Source organism: Thunnus albacares, chromosome 2, assembly GCF_914725855.1.
Source record: "Thunnus albacares chromosome 2, fThuAlb1.1, whole genome shotgun sequence".
NCBI classification, from domain to species: domain Eukaryota; kingdom Metazoa; phylum Chordata; class Actinopteri; order Scombriformes; family Scombridae; genus Thunnus; species Thunnus albacares.
In genome coordinates, this window is record NC_058107.1 from 32,908,531 (window position 1) to 32,924,035 (window position 15,505).

Below are 15,505 nucleotides of genomic sequence, written 5' to 3' on the forward strand. Positions count from 1 at the left end.
TCTCTGTTTAGTTTAGGCAACATATTTTTAGTAACATCTTCATTTAGAGACTCATAATTTGTCTGTGTAACTAATTGTAATTAACTTTATTTTTGTCTTTATTCAGAAAATTACAAAAATATTCCTTTAAGATCTAAATTATGCAATAACATTGTGCTTCCTTTAAAAAAATATATACTGTAATCTAATAAGGAACACATCCTCACAAATAAAAATATATTTAGTTTGTTTTATTGAAATGTTCAACATCAAATATTTACATGGTGACATCTTTCTTCATCCTGCAGAGCATCAAAATGAAAGAATAAAAAAACCAGGCTGAACGCCATGCAGTTACAAGCCAACCTGCAGTATAAACTTTTATTCCGCTTTTGTGTTTTACTCTTTATCAACGAACAACATGAATAAATTTATTATGCGTTGTGGTGCAGGCGTCCACCCCGCCGCCTCCCACTCCCACAAATCTACTCGACCGGCACAAACTGCAAAGCCACTCTAGTCACCTTGAAATTTCCTCTGCTATTTTCCAATTAAAAGCTTAATAGCCCTGGAGACGGGCTTCATGTGGGGAAGTTTACCGTGCTCTTATTCTCTGTAAGCCGCGCAGGCTCGGATCCCATTATTTGCTTGAATAAACCTTTTTTACGGTCAGAAATGGGCCCCGGCTTTGTCCGGTGTTATGTTTCAATGCCCTCTATTAGTCCAGCAGAAGGGACATATCAGCATCCTCGACATAGTTCCCAAAGGGCTTTTTATACATGTAGAGACCTAATCATCTAAGTTATGTACGGTTGCGTAAAAAGGTGCGAGAAGGCAGCGCGCGTTTTGTCAGAATTAAGGCTCAAAGCCTGCAGGCCTGCAGCCAACAGCTGGCAGAGGAAATGGAAAGACAAAATGCTCTGACTTCTTCAAATCTAAATTGAATTATACGTGATCTTTTGATTTCCATATTGCTCCTGTTATTTCCTAAAAGTGAGGATATATATCTGAAATGATCCAGATTAGAGGATAAATTAGATAAATAAAGCATAAATTGAGTGAAACAGCTGTGTTTGGACTCTGGACTGAAGGTTTACACGTATCTTCTGGGCGTTTATGGTGCTATTTTCATGTTAAATGGTTTTGTTTCATGTTAATTGTTATAATTGACATTAAAATGGTATGCATCATGTTTATAAAGTATTTATAAATTGGTGCCAACAGAAAATGTTGCAGTTTGTCTTTAAACCTCATCTGAATCATGCAAGGATTCAGTTTCCATTTGAATTTAGACTTAATTTTTTAATGTATTTATGAAGACATGATGTCATATTTTGCTTCATGTTGAACTGTTGGACGTTTATGTATCTTGTGTCCAAAAAAAAAATCTACCAATAGGTGCAAATAGAAAAAGCTCTGAGTGACTCTGACAGTTTGTTTCATGCAGAGACTCAGTTTTCCTGCACAAAGTCTTAAAATATACAAATCACAGGCCTGTCCCGCCTTTTCTGGGACCATTTCTGAAGAAAATGTTGCAGCTTTGTGGAGATGTAATCTGTCTTTCAGGATCAAGTCTTGAAAATCTCCAAACTACTGAAACTACACAGTGATTATTTGTTTCCTCTTGACACAAGTGTTTCTCTCCTCATTAAACATATCGTCCTGTTTCTAAAAGAAGCTCAAACGTGTGAACCTCAGAGGGAAACATGTTGTGTTATCTGAACCTTGCTGGCAGATTTTTTTTTTTTTTTTTTTCGCCTCACATGGACATTTCTTGCAGCGTGCAGGCGCCTTGACGCGAGTGACAGCGTTTGGTTACTCGTCTCCATAAGAGCGTGTCAGCCTGATGCATATCTGTGCTGTCAGCCGGGGGAAAGGTGGATCCTCCACTACAAGCCTACACCTCTTATCCTCATCCTGTCATGCGTGTAGCAGAGCTGCTCCATCCAGCCCCATCTCTCCTGACAACAACACTCCCGCCCCGCCTCACCTCACAGCAGATGCACTTGTGCGTCCTGGAAAACACGCTGCGTCCGACAGAATGAATGGCTACGGGTCCCCCTACCTGTACATGGGGGCTCCGGTGTCTCAGCCCCGGGCCCCGCTGCAGAGGACCCCCAAGTGCGCGCGGTGCCGGAACCACGGCGTGCTCTCCTGGCTCAAAGGTCACAAACGCTACTGCCGCTTCAAGGACTGCACCTGCGAGAAATGCATCCTCATCATCGAGCGGCAGCGCGTCATGGCGGCGCAGGTGGCGCTCCGGAGGCAGCAGGCCAACGAGAGTCTGGAGAGCCTCATCCCGGAGTCCCTCAGAGTGCTGCCCGGCATCGGCATAGCCGGGGCCGGAGAGGGGAACCAGGGAGCTCCGCCGAGGACAGAGGAGCTGGAGCTGAGGTGGAGCAGCACCGAGCCGACGCAGACAGGAGCACAAACCTGCGCAGGTAGGAGGATGATGAGAGAGGAAGGCTGCAGGATACAGTTTGCTTTTAAATGTTTAAATGTCTGCTGAAGCTTTGTTTTTATTTGACGGGATGAAAATAATGAAATGTGACAAAATAGTGCCATTTTATGGAGTGATGTCCTCTTTCTTTGGCAGGAAAGACAAATAATTTAAAACTACAACTAGTCTTCTACTAGTATTATTACTGATAAATACAAATCATTTAATAAATAAATCACAAAATGTCACATTCTCACAGGATTACTTCACCAATATGTTTCACACACAAAAAAATCTTTCAAAGGAAAATGATGTAAAACACATTTATAGATTAAAACAAGTAACGATTTAAAAATTTTAAAAAAAAAAGTAACAAAGACTGAGATTTGTTTCTAATCTGCACGTGACTCCTGTACAAACAATTTTTGGATGCGATCAACGTCGAAATGTGAAAGTATGTTGAGATTTTGTTTACATTTAATTCCACACAAGTTACCCCCAAAACACATCTTCCTTTTAACCGAGTATTGTGTTATTTTGGAGTGACGTCATTACTGATATATGAGGGTTAATTCAGGTCATTTTCATTTTTTAAAATCACAAAGAGATTTTATTGATGCTCAGAGGAAGAAAATTCACAGAAACACAAGAGACATGAAAGACTCAAGAAAGTAAATTCAAAATAAAACATTGTATTTGCTTTTTATTTAGAATATCACAGGACATGTTAGAATATAATAAAGTGTTTGTGCGAAAGGTGAAATAAAATATTGTTTTTGATAACACATTTACAAAACATCACCCAATAATAAAAAAGGGAAACGAGGCCTAAAGATGACGTGTCCTCATGATAACCATGAGATGAGTATGGATTTATAATGTGAGATTTCACAGTTCTCACTGTCATTTATTTGATCTTTTAAAAGCAAAACTTTATTTATATTATTGAGTCATTTACAGAAATGAATAGCATGTTTGAAAGCTATTAGCTTTGGCAGGATTTGGAGGCTAATCGTTTTATTTTGTAATTATCAGAGTATTAAAGGAGACATTACGACTAGTATTTAGATTTTCTGCGTTTATTATTGGATATTGTATTTGCTCTCTTCCTTCAATTTTTTCTTTAAGGGGTGATTTTTATGTAAGAAATATCAAATTTTGTCAATTGCTTTGTTTTTGGAGATGGTTTCATTTGGATGCTGTAAAAGCCAATTTATTCCACCTTGTGCATTATATTCTACAACTCAATTTCAGCACCTTTTCTTCTGTTTGTTACTGAGAAATTTAGTGTTTATTTACCTTTTTTTCTTATTTTTTTCTTATTCCTCCCACATTTGGAGATCATGCAGGGTTTATTTTAATCATTACTGAGATATTCCCACCTGCAGTAGCTATTTTAGTTGTGTTTTTTTTTTCTTCTCTTCACTAGACTCCACTTGGTTGCTTTTTGAGACTAAAACAGTGGGACACAAGGCCCGAGCTTCACCTCAGCCTGACAGAGCAGAGAGAGCAGAGCGCTTTAAAAGATTACAGTAATCAGCGCCGGACAGCTTGAATCGAATGTAATCGCCATATTTCTTGCAGGAGGTCAACTTCAGATGAAATGTTACCAAGCAACAGGCGATCTGTTTGCCAAATGTGGTCAAAAGGCATCGACGCCAGATTCCTCAATGACACACAGTCAGCACTTTGTGTTAACAGCTTTGCAGAGAAAGGAAGAAAAAAACAAAAAGTAAATCCACATAAATAGCTGTGCTGGAGACAAGTTGACAAGCGATTAATTGTATGTTTCCTTTTTTCCTCTTGAGGAGAACTGAGAGTGGCCTTGCTTTGAATTAGAGGAGTAAGAAGTGCAAGCCAGCGTGTTTCTGAAGTTAGATTAGTCTCCTTAATTCGTTTTTAATGCTCCAACAGCTTTGCGGAAGAGGAAATATGTTTCCTATCTGTTTGTGTCTTGACCTTTTTTGTTTCTTTGGCTTGCAGAGCCGACAGAGGACGGTCCTGATGAGGTGTCAGGAGGAGAGAACGGAGAGAGCTCCAGTGACAAGGAGCAGGACCCGGTCAGCTCCCCTGAGGGCTCCAAACCAAACTCCTGCTACACTCCTGAACCTCCAGGCACCCCCTCCCACCCAGAGGAGAGCCGCTACAGCCTCCCTAAAGGCGGCAGCACAGAGAAGGAGGCCAAAGCCGAGAGTCCTCAGAAGTATCCCGTCAGCCCCGGAGAGCAGAGCGTGTTGATTGAAGGCCTCGCCGGCTCCATCAACCTGCCCTTCAGCCTCAGAGCCAACCGGCCGCCCCTGGAGGTCCTCAAGAAGATCTTCCCCGCTCACAAGCCCCCTGTCCTGGAGCTCATCCTCAGGGGATGCGGGGGGGACCTGGTGGGGGCCATCGAGGTGCTGCTGTCCAGCCGGAGTCCTGACAGTACTGGCGCGCACCAGCAAGCCGACCCGCACCCAGACGCCCTGGTGCTGCCCTCAAACGGACACCTGTTCGAGCACACCCTGGGCTCCTACCACCCGGTGTCCTCTTCCGCCAAGTGGTCGGTGGGCTCGGCTTTCCGGGTGCCCGAGTCCCTCCGGTTCACATCCGATTCATCTTCGGGCGTGGTGTCCGGCCCGCTGGGTGTCCCCCTGCAGCACCCGTCCTTCCCGCAGCCCACGCGTTACCCGCTCATGCTGCGCAACTCTCTGACGCGCAGCCAGGCAAGCCCCTTCGTGCACAACGACGTGACTCTGTGGAATACCATGGCGCTGCAGCAGCAGTACCAGCTCCGCTCGGCGGCCCAGTACGTGTCGCCTTTCTCCCCCGCAGCCCCCGCGGGCCCAGGGGGGACCGTGTTTCGCAGCTCAGCCATCCTCCCCTCCAGGCCTTCCGAGGAGCAGCGCATCAGCATCCAGGAGGAAGGCTGCTCGCTGGGACCCAAATCCGGCCTCTACTCCCCCGATGAAGACTACGAAGAGCGCTCCGACTCCGCAGACTCCCGCATCCTGAACTCCTCCACCTAGAACAGACGCTGATGATGGACTAATGCAGCAGGGAGAACCAAAAATATATTGTGATGGACATCCAGTCTGTGTAAAGTGGGGGGTGAGGGGGAGGGGGTGTCTTGTTTGAATTGAACTGTGTCAAGCAATCACCCTTTTGATAAGGTGATGTTAATCCTCTTTAACATCATCCTTTACGCTTTCAAGATGTCACGTGGACTTGACCAAAACGGATGAATGTAGCAGACTCACGTTGTTTTGACAGTCTGTCGTCATATTTCCTGTAAGCATGTTTAGTACTGTGAAAACTTTCGATGTAAGGATCACAACTGCATGTCAAGAGTATGCCAAATAAATCTGAGTAGTCCAAATGGATCAGGTTGTTGTTTTTTTGATGTTATTGACAAAAATTAATGATTTAATTCTTTAATTATGTGACTTGAAGGCCTGGAGTTACCCTAACCCTTGTAAACGGCTGACCACACTGTAGTTATGAATTTATAGCCTATTTAACAAAGATATTGGTGATTTTAAACACTAATAAATGTAGTATTATCTAAAATATGTTAAGATCTGTGTATTGTAGCAGCAGAATTATGTAACTAAGCTGATGTTCTTAATTTTTAACAAATCAAACATATCAACCAGTATATCCACACATGCACCAGCTGTTTCTAAGTTCAAGCCTATATTAATATAGTAATATAATATAATGTTCAATTAAATTTCCATTAGGGACAGGTAGAAAACAATTAGTAGCCTAATAGTATACAGGTATTGTAAATAAGTAATATATTTAGTAATATAAGTAAGTATATTGTAATATCTGAAGTGTTTAGGCTACTAAGTGGAGATTTATGCATCACTAAATTAAAACTGGTTTCAAACTAGTTTTTATGCAGTGATTAACTGTTACAGAGTATTTACTATTTATTGAATTGTCAGGTCAGAGGTGGAAGAAGTACTCAGATCCTTTACTTAAGTAAAAGTACCAATACACTAATGTAAAGTAAAAGTCCTGCCTGTAAAATCCTACCTAAGTAAAAGTACATAATTATTAGCAGTAAAAGTAGTGGTTTGGTCCCTCTGACTGATATATTATTATATATGACATCATTAGATTATTAATACTGAAGCATCACTATGTAAACAGCATGTTACTGTTGTAGCTGCTGGAGGTGGAGCTAGTTTACACTACTTTATATACAGTTAGCTAGTTTAGTCCAGTGGTTCCCAACCTAGGGGCGTGGCCCCTCCAAAGGGTCACCAGATAAATCTGAGCGGTCGTGAGATGATTAATGGGAGAGGAAAGAAGAAAAAACAAAGTTGTGATACATAAATCTGTTTACAGTTTTTGGACTTTTTCTCTAATCTTTGATTTTTGGTGAAATATTGGATCAATTGAACATTTATTGAAATGAAACCATGTAAGAAGTTTAGAGGGAAAAATCACTATTTGGTGGAGCTGTTAACAACTCATAGACATCTGAAATGTGACCCTGACTACACACTGCTTTTTGTAAGACGTCAAAAGCCAAAAAGGTTGGAAACCACTGGTTTCATCTTTAACAATGTGTTGTATTTTAAAAGCTTGTTATATTATCCATTGTGTCAAATCTTCATCTGAAAAGTAACTAAAGCTGTCAAATAAATGTAGTGGAGTAGAAAGTACAATATTTCCCTCTGAAATGTAGTGGAGTGGAAGTATAAAGTAGCATCACATGGAAATACTCAAGTAAAGTACAAGTACCTCAAAATTGTACTTAAATACAGTACTTGTGTAAATGTACTTTGTTACTTTCCACCACTGGATCTTGTGGATGTTAAAGAGGAAGTCCTGAGAGCTTGTTGTGATAGAAGAGAAAGTAAAACCAGGCATGTAGGATGGAGGTAACACTGATGTTTGGTTTTAAGGTTTTCAGGTTAGAATTAGCTTTAGGTAAGAGTATTTAGTAGTGGTGGTGAAGGTTTGGGTCTGGGAATGCATTATGTCAATGAGAGTCCCCACAAGTATAGAAAGACAAACAACAAAAGTCAGTCAGTTAGACAGACTACATTCATTTGTTTTATAGCTTTTAGTTTTCTTCATGTGTGAGAATGTGTGGACTGTAAAACAAGATAGAAGCTGGTTTGTGTCGATGATCATCCAGATTTTGAAAGACGTGTTAAATATGCAGGGAAATTATATTTTATCATCAATCTTAATGCTGATCTAAACTCCAACATACAGATAAGATGATGCAGAGATAGATTAAGTAGGTTTATCCTCCATATCAGCAGGCTTCCATCTCCGGATCATCTCCTTTGGTTTAAACCTGTCAAATGCTGCCATCTAGTGGTGCAATTAATCTACTTCATGTTTTCATATGGGCTCAAATCTAACAACTGGCTCCAAAAACTGAAAGATTTAGGACTATAATTTTAAAAATTGGCACAAATAATTGCAGTCATGAGGTCTTCAGCGGTAAAACATTTGCAATTTTAAAGAAAACCACAACAAATTAAGCTTTTCCAAGCAGTGAATATCAAAAATATTATTTTTAAGACGTGTTACTATGAAAACACAAACTAGATGAGATGAACTAAATCATTTCTGTTCATTTAACCAGACAAAAGAAATGTGTGACTCGTTCACATCTCCACAGTGCGTGAACCCACAGCCTTGCTCCAGGACACATCAGCAGTGGTTCCTCAGGGTGGTGAAACATTATTTAATCAATCCGCCTGCACAGTTTTCTATAACCAGTCAGAAGACTTTAAACTAGAAACACTGTTTAAAGGAAACGTACAGTTGATTCATCAATTAGTAATTTAGTCGACTGACCCAAAATTAATCAGTGGTTGTTCTGTTTTGTCATTTGTGGAGTAAAATTATGTCGATTTATCAGCTTCTCTACTTTTAAAATATGAATATTGTTTGATTTGTGTGTATATATTAGTTTGAAGCAAGTTATATAAGTATATACGTTTTGAGTTTGATATCACCCTAAATGTAACAAATTTTTGACAGTTGGTCAGATAAAATAAGCAAAGTCAAAATGTCACTTTACACTCTCACTTTGTGTCACCTTCTATTAGATGTAAAACTAATTAGCTGATTAAATTGAAGTATTTATTTATTTCACAAGTTAAGGCTCCAACCACAAAGTATCAAACAATGAGAGTAACATTTGTAATTGTTGTTGTTATTGATTTGTGTTAAAAATATGAAGTTGTTTTCTAAGCTGAAGAGCCACTGGTCATGTTTACCTGATCCAGTGCGCCACCCAGTGGACACCAGAGGAATGTCAGGTGAGGCTCGCGCTATTATCACTACTGTAACAGTTAAATTATAAGTTTGCATGATAATATTTACTGTATTTCTCATTAGCATTTTAACACAGAATGTGTGTAGCAGCATCTACATATATTTTTAGTATTTATCCTTAGTAATTTATTTTACAACTACTTTTTATCACAGTATTCATTAGATGTATGATGTGTATTACTGTTGAATTTTTTGGTGCTGTACAGCAGCAGCATTGTGTTTCCGAGGCAAATTTCACTCTGGGACAATGATGTCTTATCTATTTAAAGTAAAAATGCCTTCAGGGAAAATTGTTTATGTATGTAATCAATTTATATGAGAATTTATATTTTCCCTTTTTAAATGATGAGAGAAATATTCGTTTTTTGCACAATCTTTGGTCTTTTCTCTACATACAAGTAAAGAAAGCAAACTAAAGTCAGTTTATTAACTGCTGATTCGAAGAAAAAACTTTTATTAGGTGCATTTGTAGTATGTGTAACATCTGTCTGATATCATTTATATAAGAATACCAGGAGAAGAAGATCAAAATGATGCTCATAAAATGCTGAATTTACTTTTGGATTTTTTTCCTTCTTTTTCCCCTCAACAAAAGTTCCTAACTGACACATTTTTTACCACTAAATGATTGCTTTTAATGGATGAATGACTTGAAAACAGGATATCACAGAAACAAATCATCGATGTGAAACAGTCTGAGCAATAAATAAAAAAAAAAAAACAAAACCTGAATGTGCCTTATCAGCTGATTTAAAGTAAATAGCTGCAGGGAAAACTGTTGATATAAATCAAACCACTTGACAAGATTTTGCTCTTTAAATGAAGAGGAGAATAAGAGTTTGTTGTATAGAAGTTACACAAAAAAATCAGTAATTTTGAGGGAATTTTGAAGTTCTAAAATGTTTTATTGTTTAATTAAAGACAAATAAAATAATAGACAGATGTTGGATGTTTTTTAATGTGAATCAACAAGAATCCTGAAGAACTCAAATCGATGCTTCCCTGAAAAAATGTTGTCAATAAAATCATTATCGTTGGTTATTTTTATGTTTTTAAGCTCAAAAACAGTAAACTTTGCTAAACTCAGTTGATGAACGACTTAATAAAACACAGATATGAAAGAAACAAAAAATGTGAAATAGAGCCAGTTTAGGTCGAGTCTAGACTGCTGCAGATAAATTTAAAAACTTTGGCTGTGACTTGTCCACAGCTGAAGGACACGTCCTCCTGTTTGTTGCATATTAGCCATGAGAGGTCGAGGTGTCAAACCCCTTCAGACAGAGACAAATGCTGTCTCGCCTGGTTTTGTATTCAGCTGCATGTGTTGTCGGTCCATCAGAGGCTAATTAACATAACAGGATCCCCAGTGATCCCACACTGCTCTTCTGTCTATACACAGCTCCGGTTACACTTTACGGCCTGCACAGCGGGACACTTCCAACAAGATGCTGTTGTTTCAATCAACCCCAAAAGTAAACCGGACAGCGTGTGAGAAAGTGTCATTATGTGTCTGTCTTTTGTTTCTCCAGGTTGTGCCCATTAAACAGGACGAACCGATTATCAGTTAAAGTTTGTGTGTTGAGTCATTTCAACAGGCTACACCCAAAAATAAACTAAAATACAAATGATATGAATGTAGGACTACAAAACTAAAATAAAAGGAAAATGGAAAACAATGAAAATTCATAATATTACATTGACATTTTCTGGGACACAAAAAATATATGTCTTAAAGATAAATTCACAAAATGTCACACTGGAATATGGTTCATACACTATTTTGACCTGTTTTAATACATTAACGTATGTTCTGACATTTTACGTGCAATATTTTATACAGAAAAGACAGTTTCTAGTTTCTGTGTTCCCAGTTTTTTAAATAAAGGGAAATTTCAAAAGTCTCTATTTTTTTGCCTTTCAAAACTCCAAAGGGAACCTCTTCAGAATGTCCTCATCAAACATCCTCAAGGATTCCTGGAGCCAAGATAAAGGCTTAAATCCTAAATGACATATGGAAGTCTTTCAAGGATCCTTACAACATCCCCAAGGACCTCCAAAACCAGCTGGAAGACCCAGAAACCTTTCAAAGACCCCTGAAACTCTTTCATGGTCAAGTCAAAATTATTTTCAAAGCCCAATATACACATAAAATGTGGTGCAAGACAAGGAAGAACACCCAGAGAAAACATAAGTTAAAAAAGTATGAAATCTTAAAAAATTTAAAGACAGGTCATCTCTCCTCAGAACACCGAGGGATAGATCTTCTTCAAGGGTCTCAAGCGTCCACAGGCCCCTGCAAAGACCTCCTGAAATTCATTCAAGGACTGCTGGAAACTCCTCGAGAATCCCCAGACCCCTTTAAAGACCTCTGATCCATTCAAGGATTCATGTTCTGGATGAATCTATGAACAGCTTTAAAGAGCCTTGAAACTCCTCAGTAAGGCCTGGAATCCATTCAAGGGAACGTGGAAACTCTGCATTATTACCCAGACCCCTTTAAAGGCCCCTGACACTCCTTCAATAATGCCTGGAACCTCTTTAAGAAACCCTAAATATGTGTTCCAGGACCTCCAGACCCTTGTAAAAAACCCTGAAATTTCTTCAATAATGCCTGGAATCATTCAAGGCTCATTAGAAACTACTCAATGATCCCCAAACCCTGTAAAGACCCCAAAAACTCCTAAAAGATCACAGACTCCTGCAAAGATCCCTGAAACTCCTTGAGTAATGCCTGTGATCTATTGAGGGATCAACAGAGTCCCCCCAAAAACCCCTGGAGCTCCTTCAGAGATCCCTAAGACCTTGTCAAGGACCTCCAAAACGACTAAAAGCTGCAAAGACCCCTGTAAAGACGCCTGAACCCCCTTCAATAACACCTGGAACCCCTTCAAGGGTTCCTGGAAGCTTGACTTCCTTTCAAAGACCCTTGAAACTCTTTCAACAGTGCTTGCAAACCCCTCAAGGATCACCAGAACACTGCAACTACTCCTGAAACTCCCTAAAAGATTCCTGAAACCTTCTCAAGGACCCTAAAAACTCCTACAATATCCGCAGACCCCTGCATAGATCCCTGGAACCCCTTCAGTAACACCTGGAATCCCCTCAGCAATTCCCTAAGGCTTCTTAATGATCACTGGAACCTTGAATTCCTTCAGTAACACCCATGGAACTTCTTCAAAGATCCCTGGACCCTTTTCAAGGATCCCCTGACCCATGAAACTAAGCCTGACACTCCTTCAGTAACACCTGACATCCTCTCAAGGATGCATGGAAACTCCTCAAGGATCCCTGGATCCCCTCAAAGACACTTGGGAATCCTTTAAAGATTCATGAAGCCTCCTCGAGGATCCCAAAAACCCCCCTAAACCTCCACAGGCTCCTGCAAAGACCCCTGAAACTCCTTCAATAACACCTGGAACCCCTTCAAGGACACCTGGACCTTTCTCAAGGATCCCCTGACCTATGCCCCTACCCCTGAAACTCCTTCAGCAACACCTGTAAGCCATCCAAGGATCCCCGGAACTCCTTCAAAGACTCCTGAAACCTCCTCAAGGACCCAAAAAACCTCCTAAAAGATTTGTAAACTCCTGCCTCAAAACTCCCTCTCTGACATCCAGTCAAGGATGCATGGAAACTCTTCAATGATCCCTGGACCCCCTAAAAGACCCTTTAAGAATGCAGGGATTCCCTTCAAGGAAAATCAGAACTTCCTCAAGGACCCCTTGAACCACCTTAAAGACCCTTACCCATCTTTAGTTTCACTGGAACCTTTAAGGATGCCTGAAATGTCTTCTCAGAACCCTTAAATGTCCTACAAGATCCCTGGAAACTCATTCAAGGACCTCTAGAGGCCCCCCCTCCCTCTGCCTCCCTCTGCTCGGCCATAATGAGCCAGAGGACACGGACAACACATTTCACCTGGAGGGTCGAGCTCTGTGCGGATCCTCCTGTCCGACCGTCCAGCCTGGTCTGCAGATCAAAGCATTCCTGACGTGGAAACAGCAGCCTGGGGTGGCCGCTCGTAACCTCCGTAATAAATTAAGACGAAGTGGCAAATAAAGCTGCACCTGCAGGCCTGACGTCTTCACCTTCAACACATGGAGGAACGGTTAAGAGTCATCATCTGGAGAAAAAAAGAAAAGGAAAAAAAAAAAAATACTAAGAGGACCAAGATGAGTCAACGTGTAACGTCTCTAAAAATCTAAAAATGTTTTCCAGAGCTGCTAAAATAAATTTTTAGAAAAAGGCCCACAAATAAATATTTACATTATTACAGTAAGTACAGGAGGTAGTGATGCAATTTAAGATAAAATGGCATGACGACTTTATGAAATATAAAACAAGCTAAAAGACGGTCTGTTCAAGAATATTATAAGAGATTAATAAAAGACGTAAACACCAAGAATTCCATTTAAGTCCACATTATTTGTTATAAAGATACCATAAAAGGCAAAAAACACAGATATTATAATTGATTAACGCTAAATAAACCCCTAAAACGTCATTACATGCAGGTGAAGATTATTCGTATTGTAAAGACACCATAAAAGAAAGAAAAGCCAGACGCTCAGTAAAAACTATGAATAGCCTAAAGACCATCACATACTGTCTCTGTAGGATTATTATGGAAATACTGAGGGTCGATTTTCGATGTGATTTTTGATATAAAAGAAAATATAGGAAGTGTAAGACCTGACATTTAGCAAATAAAACGTTTTTTCCAGTTTTAAAATGCCACATATACGCCTTTATAAATCAGTTTTGGATTTTAATCGATTGCCCAATAGAGGCGATTTTCTACATATTTAGTTCTGACCGATCCTCCTGCTGGTATTTTAAAGAGAAAAGCTCGCATCGTTCATTCATTTCACATTAACGGACAAAAGGCAGTAAGTTATCTTCACTAAAGCCTATATTGTCCTATATATAGCCTATATTGTCCTGGTGTCAGTTCCCATGAAAGTCAGTTGGCGCTGAGTAAATTATGCGACGTCTTTTTTTTCTTCTTGTGTCAGGATTTCAGTCAGCAAGCTGCAAACAAAGAGTCAAACACAGAAAGTGGTCACATTCTTGTTTTAAGTCTTGCGTCACACCCAGTAATGCATGTGCGATAAAAAGGGGGTAAACTTTCTGTAAAACATACGTGAATACTAATCATTTCTCCTGAAATGTGTCAACCACACTGAATTTAATTTAAGCTTCATCACAATAATATAAAATAGTTAAATAAAGTTAATTATAAGTCAGAATGAAGGGTTATTATATATAATTACAGTTATGCAAATAAAACGTGTGTTTTCATGTGTTTTAGAAGATCAGGTGTTCTCAATATGAAAATCTTCACCCTGAGGGGATTTTATGGGGTTTGTTAGATTATGGGGAAAATAGAAAATGTATTTATTAATATTATATAACTGGGATGAGAGTTAAGGTTTCTTAAGGTTATATGAGTTTGAGTTTGGGGAATTTTAAGGGCTTAAGAAGCTTTTTTAATGTTAGGATTTGTATTTATAATCAAACCCTTATGGCTCCAGTCTGATCATTTAAGGGTTAAAGTATTTCAGGTTGGGTACTTGTCTATTGTTGTGTGACTCTCCTGCATGCTGACATGAGTTTTTTTTTTTTTTTCCAGGTATGATTGTTGTGAAAACATTGTAATCATCCTCAGTTTTTTTTCTGCCAGGCCGAGGACAGACTGTAACAACCTGCAGGACACATTCATCACATGTCTTCCTGCTCTGCCACTAAGCTCTTTAAACTGTGATCTGTATAAATATACAGACAGAGGTACAACACTTTAACAAGGTGCACTGTACCCTGCATATTTACTGTAATATACCTATAGGGCCTTACAGTATGCCCCTCAGATGTATAGTAAACTTGTTCTTCGTTGATATTTTTGGTGTTAGAACACAACACTGGGTTAAGGTTACCTACCAGTATTATTTTTATATTAGTGTTGGGTTATTTAGCCAAACTAGAATATAATTATTTTGACCCAATTTCAGACACCACAAGCCAAAGTTTATCTTAAAACATTGCATATTTATTATTAGTTGTACAAAATGACGTGTTATGACATTCAAAACTGTAAAGAATACACATGATATTATCAGTTAGTCACAAATAGTGACATGTAAGTTTAAAAAGAGCTACAGTAGACCATAATAACCCAGCAATAAACACTGGTTGTCTTGGGTGGTTTTAACATTAACTCAGTATTATGTTGGTGCTATATTGACCAAATTAGGTAAATTCTGACCCAGTATTATCTAAGTGTAATATCCTATAATAGGCTATTCTTCAAGGGATTTGTACTGCATCTGAAGTGTTATAGCACCATGTGTTCTCATGAGTGACCTATGGCAGTTTTAAATCTGCCCTATAGTTACCTTTCAAAGACAACTATATCGCGGTGTTTTTACGGTGGTGAATTTTATGGTGTTGGTTTAAAAAAATACATAAAAAATAATGTGAAAAGGGCACAAGTCTTATTCTTCAACTGAAACAGTTGTGGCCTTATTTAGCTGCCAATTTCAGTATCAATAAGTGCCTAAACAACATAAACTTAAGCTAAATTAGTCATCAGTGAGATTTTACAAGACTGCTTGTACATTAATGAATGTATGGCTGGTATAACATTTCAGTTAAAGGATAGGTTCACATTTTTTCAAGTTGGTCTTAAAATGACAGTCAGGTGCCCACATGAACACTGAAAGGAGTTTTCCTCGCTGTAATCATTCCTCCTGTTCATACTGGCTATTAAAAGATCTCCTTCAAATGTGAAGGGGAAAT

At 39.1% G+C, this 15,505-nt stretch overlaps 1 protein-coding gene across 1 annotated transcript; it reads left to right on the plus strand.

Annotated features, from left to right (window-relative positions):
• Positions 1-211: 211 nt before the first annotated feature.
• On the plus strand, positions 212-5,778 carry dmrt3a (doublesex and mab-3 related transcription factor 3a). Its single transcript, XM_044331453.1, has 2 exons — positions 212-2,420; positions 4,403-5,778. Exons 1-2 carry the CDS (start codon positions 1,826-1,828, stop codon positions 5,422-5,424), a joined length of 1,617 nt encoding a protein of 538 aa, XP_044187388.1. The 5' UTR covers positions 212-1,825; the 3' UTR covers positions 5,425-5,778.
• The last annotated feature ends 9,727 nt before the right edge of the window (positions 5,779-15,505 follow it).